This window comes from Panthera uncia, assembly GCF_023721935.1.
Source record: "Panthera uncia isolate 11264 chromosome A1 unlocalized genomic scaffold, Puncia_PCG_1.0 HiC_scaffold_17, whole genome shotgun sequence".
Classification (NCBI taxonomy): domain Eukaryota; kingdom Metazoa; phylum Chordata; class Mammalia; order Carnivora; family Felidae; genus Panthera; species Panthera uncia.
In genome coordinates, this window is record NW_026057577.1 from 84,467,132 (window position 1) to 84,484,597 (window position 17,466).

Sequence of the window (17,466 nt, forward strand, 5' to 3'; positions counted from 1 at the left end):
TGGCCTGGGTATTGATATCAAAGCCATCTTCAGCTCTGAAAGTTTATGAAGATGAGTGAGGGAGTAGAAGCTCAGGTGTTTTCACAGTGCAGAATTGGAAACAGTGAGTACAGGTTTTAGCTCAGAACAGCAGGGGACTTTGTAAAACAGTGCTTCCCAATAATGGAAAGGCTTACCTTTTAGGATAGATTTTCACCATCATGCCCAAGTTTAGATTACCATTCATTAGGATCAGTGTAGAGAAGATTTCTATGTTGGGGAAGGAGTTTTGACTATTGTTTCACTATGATTTAGATTATTTTTTCTTCGAGATTTTTTCCTGTCAATAATGGTGTGCTTTGATAATATTTTAAAATTGTTAAAATATGCTCTTATTTTCTTATAATATAGATTTAAAAGGTGACTCTTTTTGAAATAAATGCTCCCATATGTGAAGTGTATACAGCACATAAAGTCAACATTAAAAAGTGATCCACAGCTGATATCACTAATCGTAATAAGTGTTAATTAAGATTTTAGTTACAATATTTTGACTCTTTGGGGGGAAAAATCTTGAGGTTTCATTAGTTGACTTCAGTCCTTGAGAATACATTCAAGGTAATATCTTGATATATTCTCAGTTTTCTTGTGGCAAATGTATTTGGCATCCGTTGCGGTTGAGCTGGGCTTAAAGTGGCAAACACTCAATGGATGGTGATACTGGTTTTTCGCTCACAGAAGTCATTTTTGAAAGTAAGGTCAGATCCTCAAAAACTTAAAAACCACTTGCAGGCAAAGCAAATGGCCTTGGAATCGGTCCATGATAATAGTTCAGTCATGGGATCAGACGGGCTAACTTGCTTTTTAGGGTCTGCACCACCCTCTCCATCCACTGTTCCCCCAGATCATGGGTGATTCACTCTCCTTCCCTGCCCTCACAACCCCCATCCTATGAGGCATTTAGAGGTTATTGAATCTGGTTTCCCTGCAAAACAAATACATTTATTATTATAAGTGAATATTTTCTAAAATAAAATTTCTGAAGAAATATTTTTCATTGGAAAATATTTTACTAATATACTGAGAGTACTATGAAATTAGTCCTTGTTTTGTTAGAAACAAGTATTCGTTTTAAATATAGGTTGTGGCTACATGTTGATCTAAGAGCATAAGTTAAAGAAAAAAGTTGTTATTTATATAATGAAATACTAATACTAACACAAAGAAAAGATAAAGACACACTTAATATATGGATTCAAAAATCTCTGTGAGATGTATTGTAAAACAAAACAAAAGCAAAACAAAAGTTGCAGAAACAGTGTGTATAACAATAAACTATTAAAAAAAATAAAAGTAAGGTCAGATCCTCCATTTTTTCCTTTTCACCTGCTCCTGCCTTCTTGGTTTATTGAGAGTTTAGAAGTGAAGGTGCTTAGATTCAGAGCAGAGTTTCTAAGAGGAAATAAAAAGTCATTCTCCTGCACTGCATACCTGCTCTCCGTGGCTGCCATATTGAAAGAGACTTGGGTACAGGTCATAGAGTTTTTGCTTCAGGACATTTTCTGTCTCGTAACCTTTCCAGAAGTCCTGTCATTATTTCTTCCATATGTTTGGTTACGCTTTTAGCGTATAAAAACATGCTGTGCAAAATTGCATCTTAGAGAAAAAAGACACAATAATTCTCAAATTGTACTTGACATTTGTAAATTTGCTTTGCGAGCACTTCACACTTCATTGAAAAGTCATACACAATTATCAAGTCATTAGCGTAGACATTTTAAGTAGAAAATTTCAAAACACAAGTTAGAGAATTACAAACAAAGAAGCAGCTAGCATTGGGTGTTCTCTTGTTCTTGGACTGTTGACTGTTTATTCAGATATTGGCAGAAGTGTCCCTGTGAACAAGTGTATGAGTTAAGGATTACATTTGGCTGCTACTAATAATAACTTGAAACTGAATAAATTCTGTTCTTTTATGCCGTATAAAAGAACTCTGCAGATCCTTGGTTCAGGTATGGCAGCTCCACAATGCTAACAGGGATCCAGACCCTTCTAGCTTTCTCTTCTGCCATCTAAGGGTGATTCATACTTACATTACTGCTCTCTCAACAGTAGATTGAATGTTTATAAAATGATAATGTGGAGAGCAAGAATACCTCATGGCTATTTGAAGGTTAATTCTAATCATGGCATGAAAAAATGAGTTAGACTGGGACACTTTGTGATGAATGTTCAGCTTAAAAGTGGATAATGTGGCTATGTAAAAGAGAAGAAATGGTAATGAGGTCAGCTACACAAAGATTTAAAATTCTGCCAGTTTATACCTTGTAATTAAGGTAGGTAGAAAAAAATGAACAAAGGGTGAGTATGAGGGTCCAAACATATAGATCAAACTATTCATTGAAACAAACATAATACCAGCTTTGAACAGCAGTAATGATAACAAAGTAGAAAACTGATTTCTAAGTGATGTTCTCTGAACTGTTTGATAATGATAGGATAAGGGCATGTTAGGAAATTAGAGGCTCTGAGAAATCCCACAATGCTGAAGTGGTGAAACATTAAAATTTTGCTTTACCCAACGTTTCCCAAACTTATTTACCGTGTGTAGTCTTGTTTTGCCTTAAACAAAACAGCTTTATACATCCTGAGAAAGCTTTGGGGAATACTGTATCAGTACTTAGTGCTTATCTCATTAGAAAACTGTGTGTGTGCCTTTAGGATACAAACATTGATTTGTGGCATTCCCTCAGTTTAATTAGGACTCTTCAGTGTGCTGTAATACATATAAGGTTTTAGCTGATGGAAAACATGACTTTTATTCTTCAGGTTCAGACAGCCTAATAAAGATAGCTATGTAGATAATAAAAATAAACTTAGATCGAGGGGCTTGTTTCTAGAACTGAGTTGTAGCCATTCATATTGTCTTTTAATCTGGAGAGAACACTTGTTATCATCTAGGAAAACATTTGAATAGACTGAGAAGCTTAGCTGGTTGATGGCCTGAACTCATGTCCTTAAGACTTTAATACTGTGTATGTATAACACATTTACCTAGTTAATTAACTTACGATTATGATCACTTACATCTTTGAAGGTAATCTCAATGCTCTGCAAAAAGAAGTTATTTCTGATTCTCTTACAATTTTTTTTGATGTTGTTGCGTGCCAGCAAAATGTTCCTAACGTATAGATGCAAAATTGCTTCCTATGTTGGGGAAAATGATATAATCACTCTAAAACATAATAGACTCCGTGGTTGATTAAAGCATGAGTCACCAAGTTTCTCTACAGATTTCTCCAGTGAATTTACTTAGAGATAACTGTTCTATAAACAGGGATACTTGTTCTTTAAAGAAACAAGACTGAGCTTGAGAAAAACTTCAAACAAATTCTTTTCCTATGTGTAGTGTTTCAGCAATAGCTGGTAATGTACTAAGATTATATTCTGGAATTGATCTTGAATCAGTTGACTGGTATGCATCTCTTTGGTTCCTCTAACGTAAAAATACAGTTTGAATACAGTTAGCAATTTTAATGGCCAAGAAAATTTAACAGGGACAAAGACAATTTCATTAGCCAGACTTGTGAAAACTTTCTCTTTTTTTTTTTTCCTTTTTTTTTTTCCTTTTTTTTTCTTTTTTTTTTTTTTAATTTTTTTTTAACGTTTATTTATTTTTGAGACAGAGAGAGAGAGAGCATGAACAGGGGAGGGTCAGAGAAAGAGGGAGACACAGAATCTGAAACAGGCTCCAGGCTCTGAGCTGTCAGCACAGAGCCTGACGCGGGGCTCGAACTCACGGACCATGAGATCGTGGCCTGAGCCGAAGTCGGATGCTCAACCGACTGAGCCACCCAGGCGCCCCTTTCTCTTTTTTTTGAACAAGAACATGAAACGAAATTCAACAAAATATTTATTTGAATTCCCCAGGAATTTGAATTTTTTGAAGTGTGTATACTGATTGAATTTTGTGAGCAAGAGTTAAACTCATGTCTTCTCTTGCTATTTCAACACTTGCTAAAGAATTTTCTAAAGTATCAAAGTGCTTTTTTGGTAAGAACGCCTTAAAGCTGTTGGAGTGATCATGCACGGTATTATTATTTGACATGATATTCATAGAAAGTATCAGCAGTTTAAAAAAAAAAGAAAAAAGAAGAATCATTTTGAATAAGTTTATGTGTTTCAGGTATGTCCAGAAAGTTTTCTACTTTAAATGAATCCTTATTAGTGGTATCTTGTGATTAACCCCCCTCCTTTTTTTCTAAGTACTTAATCGTGGGCAAAAAAGTATCAATTCTTTATAGGTTCATTATAGGTTGCACTTTGTGAAGACAGGATGAGAGTAATGGTGGTTTGGCCATTATTAAAGAAGCTGAAAATATTGTATACAGATATTTGAATTACTTCTCAGACCAGTAACATTTTTGGTTCACAGACTCTTTCATTCCTTAATGAATTTGAAGAAGATAATCGGATATTCTGCACTACTTCTTATTTTGAAGGACAAAACCTCGTACAACTCTTACTCTTTTGATAACCTCCTAGACATGGTTAGTTGATATCTTTTATATTTATCATAAAAGCGTGTGATTCTTTTGTTCTTAATTTGGAAAGGGGGATGCATGAGAAGCCTAGTGAAAAGAGACATTAAAAAATTGTGATTTCCTTGTACTTAGAATTTATATCATTTTATATGAAATATCTGTGTGTGCTTCTTTCCTATCAGTGTGTCTGTATTTGGTTTATGGTGTATATTTTGTTCTGACTAAATCTAAGCATGAAAAATAAAAAGATGAACTTACTTTGTTATGTGAAACATAACAGGCTTCCAAAACACTCTTAAGTGTGTTGATGATAATGTATTGTAAGATGATATGGTAAGATAACTGGGCATTATAATTAGTTATTTTTGCTTGGCTTAAATTAGAAGCCCCTTGGTGTTTGCACTGCTGCTGTAAATACTTAATCTGTTCTTGCTGAACTTCAGTTTGAATGATCCTAAATTGTCTTCTGGTTTTAGGATCAGGCCATGGAGTGCTGTGGGCAGTGCTCAGATGTGTGTAACAGAAGAGGAGTGGTTGAGGAATTAGGAGACTAGCTTTTAGCCTCAACCTCTGAACCTGATCGCATGGGCCTTGAAAAAGTTGCTTAACATCTATGAGCCCTGTAAGATGAGACGATACCAGACATAGCTTATACTGTTGTTAGGATCAGATGAGCCAATAAAACAGAACATACTCTGAAAGGAACAATATGCTATTCCACAGCAAAGAACAGTTGAAAAAAATGGTTGATTGAGACTTCCACTTGGCGACTCAGATATTTTAAAATTGTAATTTTTTTTTTTATCATTAGAGTCTATTATGAATGATAGGCTTTGAAATTTTGCATGTAATTGGAACTTACACATCTGGAATCAGAGATAATTTCAGTATTTTCATATACTGATGCTTGTAATCAAATTATGGTTACATATTTTCATATTAAGGTAAAAAATCCAACAAATGGGCAAACATTGCATAAGGATATGAATGAAACCTGTGATACAAAGGTAAAGTAGTAAAACTTTTTGCAGTTATCTTTAGGACTCTGATATATTTGGTTCCTAATTGGAGCCTGGTCCCTGTGACATATGCCGTCCTGAGATCTAAATGCACACACACACGTATGCACACACACAAGAATTACTTATCTTGAACTTTGATGGACTTTGTGTAGCTGGAAAGAGGATTTTTTCCCCATTTTACCCTTTTTAGGATTCTTGTAAGTACTATTATATAGCTAATTTTGAAACTTGAGTTTTAAAATTAAAATTAAAAAAATTTTTGCTTATTTTTATAGGATTTGAAACAAAGCTCACAAAGTTCTCTACCACAAAAAACTGTAATAACGCTGAGTGCAGATCCAAGGTAAATACATAATTTCTCACAAACTTTTGCTGCGGTTCTGACTTGACATTCTTGCTTTTCAACATTTTTTGCTCCAGCCAGTATATATTTTGAGGAAGTATTTTATTTAATCAATTTATTAATTGTACAAAGTTGTCTGAAAAAATGAATTTTCTCCCAGGACTGTCATGTTTGGTGTTAATAGCTAACACAGCGCTTGGTACATTGATTGCTGAATGAACTATTGTAACAGTATTTTTTACAGATATTTGGTATGGAATGGTAAATACAATTTATGGTTATGTTCTTTCTGAACTCATTGTTTTACTTACCTTATTTTCATTAATCCCTGATCCTATTTTTAAAATGAAGGAAGAAACTTAATTATTAAGGATTTTACTGCAAACTGTTTACTAGTTATTTGTCATTGTGCTGGTCAGACTGTCTCATTTTAGCATTGTGGGTTTATGTTAAGGTAATTGGGAAGGGTACTCAGGTGACCTAAAAATGGAGTGACTAATTGGTGGCTACCTCTCATTTAGAAAGAAATGTTTTGTGTTTTTATTGGTAATTATTTAACCAAGTCATCTGTTTTTAATAACCAAATATCAATAGATCAGTACCCACAATACCCAGATACACAGTGTATTCTTATGTTATATAACTTTTTACTATCCGAGAAACTTAGTATTTAAAAATTGTAGGGTAAAAGAATAATTGTAAAGGATAATTCATAATTTTCACTAGGTATTCTTTATTGAGATTATTTAAAAATAAATGGAATAATAGTATTATAGAAAATACACAATTGCTGTAATAAAGTTGACATTTTGGTTAAGCATAGAATAAAGCCTTAGTTGGCTAAATTTCTTCAAGAAGTAGAGACTTAAAACATATACAGTTCATACCTTAGAACAAGAAGATAAGTATTTTTTAGTTACAGTAAAGTATCATTGAAGTAATGGCAAAGAAATCCTATATTTCTTTTTTTTGGCCAGAAAAAGAAGGGATTAACTGGAACAGATAGTTTATATCTTAACTTGAAAGTCCCTTCAGATTTTGTGTCTCCCTCTCTCTCTGTCTCTCCCCTGCTCCTACTCTGTTTCTCTCTCAAAATAAACATTAAAAAAAAAAAATTTAAAAAGCAGGGGGACTTCTGGGTGGCTCAGTGGTTAAGCATCTGACTTTGGCTCAGGTCATGATCACCTGGTTCATGAATTCAAGTCCTACGTCAGGCTGTGTGCTGACAGCTCAGAGCCTGGAGCCTCCTTCATATTCTATGTCTCCCTGTCTCTCTCTGCCCCTCCCTCCTCTGCTGTCTCTCTCTCTCTAAAAAAAATAAACATTAAAAAAAATTTGGGGGGGGGCCACCTGGGTGGCTCAGTTGGTTGGGCATCCGACTTTGGCTCAGGTCATGATCTCGTAGTTTGTGAGTTCGAGCCCCGTATCAGGCTCTGTGCTGACAGCTCGGAGCCTGAAGCCTGCTTTGGATTCTGTGTCTCCTCTTCTCTCTGCCTCTTCCCTGCTTATGCTCTGTCTCTCAATAATAAATAAACGTTAAAAAAAATTTTTAAGAAAAAAAAATTTTTTTTTAAAGAAAGTCTTGTTGCAGTCTTAAAAGCTTTCAGATTGTCAGGTCATGAAAGAGCAATGATACTGCAACTACTAAATGTTTTCTTTGTCTTAAAATAAGTAAATATTTGGGGTTACATGGCTATTTCTTAAATATTGTGCCCCTAATAAATTGTGGTATCCATAAATCTCTTTGGCTTTAGGCCTAATTCTCTTAACTTTTCCTCCTTTTTGTATTTTGGTGGGGAAAGATCTTTGTTTCTGCTACCATAAAAATATGTTATGCTTGCTGTAAGAAATTCATGCCCCTTCTCCCCCCCCATTTGTCTTCCTTTGGGTGCTTGGAAGGGTGTGTGGGATGGAGCCACAGTGAGTGAGAAACCCTGTGGCTTCTCTTTTTCCTCTACTGTCCTTGCTTTAACTAGCAGTGATATTTAGTCCTACTTATGCTGGAGGAAGAAAGGAGATACAGGTGTATTAACTAAGGAATATGTTTTTTGGCTTTGATATTGAGGAGATCTAATAGAATTTTTGAGACTATTAGTAAAATTGTCACTTTTTAATATTTCCTTTAAAACAGTTTGTATTTAAACAGTGTTCTTCATCTTAATGTTACTTCTTCACAGTTCTTTTCTATCAAACGTCAGTGCTACTACTATTTCTGTGGTTAGGTGAATTGGGGCACTTAACAATTGTCGAATTCTTACTTTTATCTCTTTTGTACTTGAGGACCTCATGAATAGAACTACTTACTCTTCTGGTTTTAAAATCTCTATTTTACTTGTTAGCCACAAATACTGAGTCACTCTCAGTAATATCACTGAAGAATGAGGAATGATGGTAACCTTTAAAATGGAAGAGTTTGATAGCTTTATTTAGCAGGTACTGAAAGTGAAATAAATGTTTGCACTTCTCAGTCTTTGAGTTAGAAGTTTCAGAAGTATGGTCACACATTTTTCTCATATTCTTCATGAATCTTACATAATCATCTAAGGCTTAGCATTATTTTGATTATAAGCATAGTTCTTATTTAAGTAACAAATTACTAATCTAACTAAAACATGCATTCTCAGTGAGGGAGATGTCCTTCTTAGGAGGGTAAAAATCGGTTCTTAGAGTTTGAAAAAAAAAAGTACTATTTTTTTAAATATATAAAAATAGCATAAAAATGGTATGTGCATAACAGACATACATTTAAGTGTTATATTAAAATTGTATGAGGGGGATGAGTAGCAAAAAGTGTCTCAAAAGAGTCTTCAAGGAATTATGATGTAAAAAGGATGAGAAACCCATAGTTTCTAAACCCATAGTTTCGGTAACACATGTAAATGAATTTGATCATGTTGTTGGCAACATTAGTTATAGCTATGTAACTTAACGTACTTTAGTTTGTGTTTAAAAAGTAGTCCATAATCTGCTCACAGTGATGTAATATATGTCCATGTACCTGCTTGAGTCCACAAGGTTACGTAAGCTATTGTAGTGTATGCATTTGTAGTCTGTGTGGAAAGCAGGTACAACAAGAGTTAAAGGTTAGGGCACCCTGAACAAGTCATAAATTTTCTAGCCTTAAATAATCCTTAAACGCACAGAGATGTTTCTTTTTCTCTCTGCACACATATAATTGCCTAAGGAAACGGTTGTAAAAAGCTTTAATACAAAGATTTAGAGGATTAGGAGTCCAGAGGACATACAGGATGGAAGGTAAACTTTTGAGACATGCAGGGATTTCAGTCTTGTTTTGGCATTTGGTCCTTCAGGCAGGATGGAAACAAATGTTGCCACAGCTCAGGCCAGCAAGTTGTGTGTTCTGACAGTGTATAAAGGAATTTTTTTTTTTTTAAGTGGATAATTTGAAATGCCACCAAGTATACAACTAAAATTACATTGAGATAACTTCTGTAAATCTGCAAATTTAATTTTTCAAGTAGAAAATTTTTTTTAGTTTGAGAGTAATTTATTCAAATCAATTATAATTTACCATTAAGTGCTATTAATTTTAAGCCAGGCACTTATTGGCAAGGGATCTTATGTCTCTTTTGGCCCGAAAAAAAAAAGGGCTTAATTTTAAAAGAAACCATCAAGCATGTGGAGATACAAAAGAAGTCAGTGCTTTGGACTTGGGTGACTTCAGACTACCAGATATAAAAAACACTTAATCCCACAAAAGGCACTTGATACCCCCATTGCCATTTGCTTGTTGAATGTTTCTCCCTGGATGGCTGCCCAGCACTTCTAATTTAATTTCCTCTGGTTTTCTCCATGCATACTTCCTTTTGGATCGCAATCTTTATTAATAGTATCCTTCTCTTTTTGGTTGTCTAGGTTCTAAAACCCCAGAACCCACTTTGACTTCTACCTTTTCTTGCTCTTTAAGTGTCAGGGACTGGAGAGTCTTTTGGATTTTCCCCTCTACTCATCTCTGACATCCATCATCTCCTGCCTTCCTGTTACTTTTCGGTTTCAAGCCACTTTTTTTTTTTTTTACGTTTTACTTGAACCACTGTAATGCCTTCCTGCTCTTTTGTTATCAGTTTCTCTCTGCCTCTAATTTATTGCATGTAGTTGTCACAGGAATCAACCCACAGCAGAACCCTGAGAAAGTCACCTGAGTGAAAGCGGCAAGGCTTCTAGGACTTAGCCTCAGAAGTCCTAGGAGGTCCTTCCCACTACATTCTTAGTCAAGCAAGTCATTAAGGTCAGTCGAGATTCAAGGGGAGGAAATTCTTCTCCATTACATGATGTGAGGAGCATATATAGGAAGCAGAGGGAATGATGGCAGTCATCTTGAAGTCTGTCTACTACAGTTTACCCACTGGCCACTCCAGTGCACATACCTACCATATGTACAGTATTCCCCCTCCCCTCTAGATGCCCAAAGTGTCATCCCATTATGACAGGGGCCCTAAATGTTCGTCTAAATCAGGTCCAAAATGACTTACTCATATAGCTGTGAATGGATTTTGTCTTATTTCTGTCAGTATAATTATTTGAGGTTAAGTCTGCTAGATTGTAAACTCCTTGATGGTAGGAACTATTTCTTTTATTTATTTCCCCCAACATACCTTTGGAAGTTTACTCAACATAGCAAGAATTGAATAAAGACTTGTTGAAATACAATTAATTATTGATTGAAGAGAATATTGAACTTTAGACACCAGATGTGCATACGACATGGCTCACATTGTATGTTAAAATGTGGTATCGTGGCATATATTTTCCCTAAATAGTTCTTTCATCTGATATTTGGAGTCTGGATGCCAGAGGGCTTCCAAATACACTACTACTACAAGCAAAAATAAACAACAGTTAGGAAGAGCTTTGAATTTGCTCAACATTTGGACAACTGCTCACTTGAGATTTTAGAGTTTCATACCATGAGACCTGAAAAATTTTAGGTTGCATCTCAGCATCATTATATTCTTACAGAGTTAACTCCATTGAGATTGCATTCTTCGAGGCTCTTTGCACTGAGTGGGTTCAAAAGATACTGAATGAGTTGACTTGATCAGATCAGTTTTTACACATAAGACTTTCTGTTGTTTTGACAAAGAGGATTTGCCTGATCCCACATTTTGTGTTTTTGATGTTATCACAAATAGTTCTTCTCACAATAATTACCTATAGTGTAATGAGGTTCAAGACTTTAAATCATTTTCTCATCGGTTACCATGTCATCAATGTATTTTTATACCAAGTCACACTCAGAAAGTATCTAAGAAAAGTATCTGATATCCCTAACAGTTGTTTCAACTTAAGTTTTAAGTGAAGAAAAGGAGAGATAGAATTCTAACTGCTCAGATTCCGTCAGTGTTATATATTGTAATACAGACCTGGTAGAAGCATTTGTACAGAACTGAACTGAGATTCCATGACTTGAACCAGAGTGGTTTTAATATGAACACCTGGAGTCTGTTGAGAGAGCCATGAACGTCAAGATGGAGCTTGACTTGTGCCTCATGGTTTTTCTTGGGGGAGATTAACAGTGATACCTAGTGTAAGAACTGTGCTTGTTGCTCGTGGATTGTAATAGTGTGAGCTCAAATCTTGTCAGGTACTAGAAAACTAGTACAGAAATACTTTCACCTTAGTTAGCAAGAAAATGTACAAAGTCCGGAAGATTGAGGATTTCCATTCTTGAAAGTTGCGGGCTGCATTTTAATATTATCCTAAGGGAATTCAAGGTAATAATAGAATACATGATTTGACTAGGATTTGACACTCTGGACCTTTTGCAGGTTCTATTAGTATGAGAGTAGCTGAAATGTCCTTTTCTTTTAAAGCTACTTTAGAATTTTCTTTTAATGGGGGAATTGTTAACTGACAGCAGTGGAGAATCTCAAAAATAAAAAAACTGAGCTGTTCTAATCTAGTGTAGGTCTTTGTGGCTATTAATAGTCTAGTCTGTTTAAGAATTAATACTCACTAATGGATTTGAAGGATGAGTTCCTAAATTCTCTTCTGAGATGCTTTTCTGCTTAAGTGTTAATTGCTTGTGAAAGGTGTTTATGTATTTTAATCTGTTGCATCTGAGTTATATTTTATTAATTTTGACTTCTTCAAGATACAGATTGACCGGTTCTCCGATTATCCAGAAATACATTTCAGGCTGTGTGTAATCTGGGATATTTTTAGAAAGGATGTTATACTGAAAAGACTTCAGTAGACTATAGTATATTACTTGAAGTAACTGAAAGTTTCTTAGGGAGTTGGAGATAGCTTCAACAGATATATTAGTTAATTTTATGTTAGAACTTATTTTAGAGCAATCATGTCTGGATACCAACATCAAGTACTGTTTTTTGGTGTTTGCGATTCCAAATCAATCATCTGTCAGCTTGTATTTTGCCTGGTATTCCCCCCCCACCGCACCCAGGGAAATATAAAGGTCTTTGGGGGAGGGACAAGGAGAAAAGACTCTACCTTTTCCCATGATTGTCTTACTACTCTTAACATTTCTATTTTTTTATGATACCAGACATGATGAGTTATTAATTCCTGAAATACTGTTTCAACCTTACATTGACTTAGATGAATAACACCTATTATATTAAAAAACAAGAAAGTTGACACTTTCATTTTATGTGATGGCTGATTAGGGACCCTGAGACTGAGTCTCTCAGTTTCCTGTTGAAACTCATGAAAACAAAGATGATAATGAACAATCAGAGGAACACCAAACCTTGGCTTGATGGTCAACCTATTGCCACAATTTAAGATATCCACAAACTATAAAGTTGATCGACTGGACTGAAAAATGCAATTATTCACTGACCAGTGGTAAACAGTTAGAAATAAAAGCAACATTGCAGGTCTCTAGAAGCAGATATGGGGATTGATTCCTTTTCCTTTTTATAATGTCTACTCCCACAGCTTTGAAATTCCGGTATTTTACCAACCAGACAAGAGGACTAATATTTTAATACAGGGACAGTGCTGTTTTTTGAGGCTGTTAAGGAGATAGGTAGCTATTATTTTCATTCTCTCTGCCTAAGATTTCTGTTAACCAGTCTCCATTTAATTAGCCAACTAGATCAGTTGATTCTTTCCATTCCTTTTTGGTGCCCATCGTACCTTGACTTTGTCATCAATAAGCTGCTAGCTAGGGAAACAAGTACAATTCTCTCCCTCTGTAGTTCAGTTGAGTTGTATGATTATCACGAATCGATTATTTATTCCCAGATCAGTTGATCTTGTTACTTTTCTTGCATGATTTGATTACTTTTTATTAAACTGATGAATTATACAAAAAGCTTGCTTTTATACATGAATTTGGAGATTTTCAACAAAGGTAAGTCACTGATTGGTGAGATGCCTATAAAATATTTGGGAAGAAAATCATAAAGATGGAGAAGCAGTCTGTACTCCTGTTGCCTAATATTTTTTTTAAAATGTTGAAGTTCTTGGTCTACTTCACAAAAACCTAAGCTGGAAACCATACATGATCAATCACATGATGATTATGCAGTAGGTACGACCCAGGAATTAGTGGTTCCATAGTCAAAGTAGCTTTGCTCTTGTATCAGTAGATTAGGAAATTATATATATGTAAAACATACATGAATATGAGTTATTGAGTCGTATATGTATAACTTTAAAATGTCCTACTTTACCTTTGACTTTCAAGTCAACTTTATCTCTTTCAATTAACAGATCTATTGCCAGCCTTAATCACAATAAGGGGGCTTCCATTGTGTCTGTATTTTACAACCAATTTGGAGACTTCAATCTGACAGAAATAAAATAGGCAGAAACAAATGGGGAACTGATGGTAGAGTACTGACCTAGGAAAGTACCCATTCAAGGAAATTGCTACTGACAGTGGCACGGGCCAGAAAGATACTGTAATATTCTTTGCTGAAGAAAGAACCTCTCCATTTGTTCACCAGAGCTGGCATAAAAGAATGAATACTACAGCCATAGCCACCTTGATTGATTGGCCTTTTGGACCTTTGCATTCAGGCTACCTCTATGCATCTGGACTTCTATTCCTTATTTTATAATTTATGTTATTATATGTATATTATATTATTTATATATGTATTATATATATGGTAAAACTTATTCAGTGTTCTCCATCACTGCATTTTCTTTACCTCCTTCAAGCGTTATTAACAAACTGGTTATTTTATTTCTTTCTTGCTGTCCATCTCTCTTGCTAAAATATTAGCTCTATGGTGGCAGGGAACTTACTTGCTTTTGAATCCCCTGGCAAATACTTGGCACATTATAGGTGCTCAACAAATACTTGTTAAAAAAAAACTAACTCTGGAATAAGAGAGGGAGTTCAGCCAATCCCAGAATAAAGACCAAGGGTACCTTTAGCATACACAGAGTCTGGGTAGATGTCTACTTCTGAGAGGGTAGGTAAGTAAATGGAAAGTTACCATAGGAAACCTGTGCAAAGGCCCTACAGAATGACAAAAAGTAGGGGTACAAGAAGACTCGGGACAACGATTTGCCTTTTAAAATGATTTGTAACAGAGACTAGGAAAACATTTCACAAAGACCTCTTTGGTGTTCTCAAAAAGTTTGAGTCATGATCTCTAAGAAGCCTGAAACAGAACGCGGAGAGCTAAAATAAAAAGATGGCGAGCCGGCTTGGGGGAGTCACAAAAGGAAGGGTTATTGGTGGGGGTGCGATGAGAGAGCATCTTCATTATTCGTACTGAAGAGTGAGGCTGACATTGTGCAAGCGTGTCCAGTGATATGACAGAAAAAACCCATGAGACGCTTTGCCAGAATGCAGCGCCAAGGAAGACAAGTGGAAACAACAGGACAGAAGATGATAGGCATGGAAGGCAAGATTTTAACAAAAGACTTAGAGATTTTCTTCGGGAAAAAAATGGAGCAGAAGCAACGATCAAAGATACAATTGATGAAAAGTTTTCTGAGCCGAGAAGGTCTTGCTTTATAGATGAAAAGGGTGAAGTTCTGGGTAATACAAATGAAAAGAGAGTCACCCCTGGTGTGTCTTGCTAACTTAGTTCAATTAAAAGGAAAAGGACATATTGTAAAAGTACCCAAGCAAAAAGACAGATGATGTATAATATGGAACAAAAGCTAGACTGACTTAGGTTTCTTCTCGGTAACGACAAGTCTGTGGAGGTTTGAAATCCTTTTATACTCACAGTTCTCTTTCATATGTGAAGGCAACAAAAAAAGACATTTTCAAATATGAAAACACCTATAAAAATGTACCACAGGTACTCTTTAAAAATTTTCTGGATAAAGTCAACTCAGCTGACTAATGTGTGAATCAAAAGTAAGAAGGCACTGGAAGTCAGGAGACGTCATGAATCCAAATCATTGTTGTAAATTTGGTTACCGAAACTGAAGGTAAATGTGTACCGTAGAAAAATCTACAGGAATACAGATGTGTAGCTTGAGATTATGTTAACATCTGAAAGAGGTGGAGAGTCAAGAGCATATAAGACATCTTAAATAAATAATTGTTTTGCCTCAGGAAGATTTAAAAGATAAAAGCTTCTGGTAAGAGTGATATTTCCTACTCCATTGCCTTCATTTATTGTCAGCGTACCGTTGACTCACCACACGTATATCTCTATTGAGAAAAGTCTCTGGAGTTCTGCCCACGGGCCAGATGGATAGCTCCATTGAGATGGCTCACTTGTACCTCCATCTCAGTGTTCTCTAAAACAGAACTCCTAGTCTCTACTCATACCCACTCTGTGGTCCCAAGCACTTCAATAAAATGTCAGCTTTGTCTTCCACTTACTTGGGCCTCAATTTAATTTTTTTTTTAATGTTTTTATTTATTTTTGAAGGAGAGAGAGAGAGACGGAGCATGAGTGGGGAGGGGCAGAGAGAGGGAGACACAGAATTCGAAGCAGGCTCCAGGCTCTAAGCTGTCAGCACAGAGCCCGATGTGGGGCTCGAACTCACGAACTGTGAGATCATGACCTAAGCGGAAGTCATACGTTCAACCAAATGAGCCACCCAGGCGCCTCAACTTGGGCCTCAATTTTAGAGTGAGCGTGTATTCAGTTTTTCATTAGTGGTCCCCTTTGATTCTCAAAGATATATTCATTTGGATAATAAATTTCAGGATTGCCCTGGTCATCTTTGTCTCTTTTCATTCTACTTTCTAAATGTATTGCAGTTTTGTCCACTTCTCCTTATCTTCAGTGCCAGTACCCTATTTTAGGTTGTTACTGTCTGTCCCCTGGATGATGGTGACACCCCAGTGGCGGGTGTCCCTCCCTCCTACATTTGTTGGAGGAATTAAATAAGTTTACCTATATGAACTTAATAGTATAGAATGTAGTACTTCGTAGGCCTATAACAGATACTAGCAATGATGTTCTAACTTCTCTGTTCAAAACTCTTCTTCTTTTCTCCATTGCCTTAAGGATAAACTCACAGACACTTTAACTTGAATCATGTGTCTGCGTTTTGGTGTCTTGCGTCATCTTTCACATCACCTCGGCCTGCACTATGTGCTTCAACCCTTCAACTATCAATTCTCTTGACATACTGTGTTCTCTTACTTCTAGACTGTTGCTGCCTAGAAGCAAAACAAAACAAAAACCCTTCCCACCACATCCCCAGTCATATACACACACGCACGTGCACACACACACACACACACTCTTCCTGATTATCTTTTTAGAACTCAATTTAGATGTTACATTCCTGGAACCTTTTTCTGATACCCTTGAGTTAGACTAGGTGGCACTCTTACGTGCTCCCATGTGACTATGCATTTAACCACTGTTGTCCAACTTAGCACCTATGTAATATTCTGCTGAAGGAACTTGCTATAAATCCCATGAAGGCATAGGTTGGATTTTGCTCACCATCCTAACATGACACCTGGCAATCTTTCTGGAAGGTAACCTAGTAATATGTGCCAGGTGCATTCAAATTAGGCATTGCACTGGAAGAAATGTATCCTGCAGAAATAATCCTATATAGAGGTGAAGAGAACTGTGGGCAAAATATGTCTCTCAGCTTTATCATCCAAACAAATACTTTAAATGTTTAAAATACTTAAATGTTCATCAATAATAACCAGAAGGGATTGGTCAAATACTCTTATGTTCATAAAATTCTATATAAAGTTTAAAATAATGCCTACATTAGCATATCTTTCTGTATTAAAGAGAGCATAGGTTTGGTAAATTCTGAGGTTTGAGCTTAAGTTTTTATGAAATCTGCCTTTCAACTTCCATGGAGAAAATGAAGACGACTTGCTTGAATTGAAGACGTTACAAATGGTTGAGTGAAATGAGGAAGAAGTGCTTCATATGGTGGAGGTGTTTGCTGAATTGGTAACTAAAAATTCAGGTAGAGAAGGTAGCAATTATGAGAAGTTATGTGTAGTATTTGATAGGCAGTTAAGGACAGATTTAAAACTAAGCAACCCTCTAAGGAAAAGTATGTCTATAGTGATCAATCTTTATGGGAAATTTTTTGCGCTAGGAGAATCATCTTGCATTCAGTGCTATCTTCTTTTAAGATTAATATGAGTTCTTGGTACTTCAATATCGTTTCTTGTGGGTAT

General features: G+C 35.8%; 1 protein-coding gene across 4 annotated transcripts in view; it reads left to right on the plus strand.

The window, feature by feature from the left end:
* The window catches only part of MAN2A1 (mannosidase alpha class 2A member 1), a 166,564-nt gene that overhangs the window by 81,596 nt on the left and 67,502 nt on the right, over window positions 1-17,466 (plus strand). For all 4 annotated transcript variants that reach the window (XM_049647694.1, XM_049647695.1, XM_049647696.1 and 1 more), the window contains 2 exons: window positions 4,415-4,529; window positions 5,821-5,888. In XM_049647694.1, the coding sequence (XP_049503651.1) occupies window positions 4,415-4,529; window positions 5,821-5,888 (183 nt within the window). The remainder of the gene's footprint in view (window positions 1-4,414; window positions 4,530-5,820; window positions 5,889-17,466) is intronic.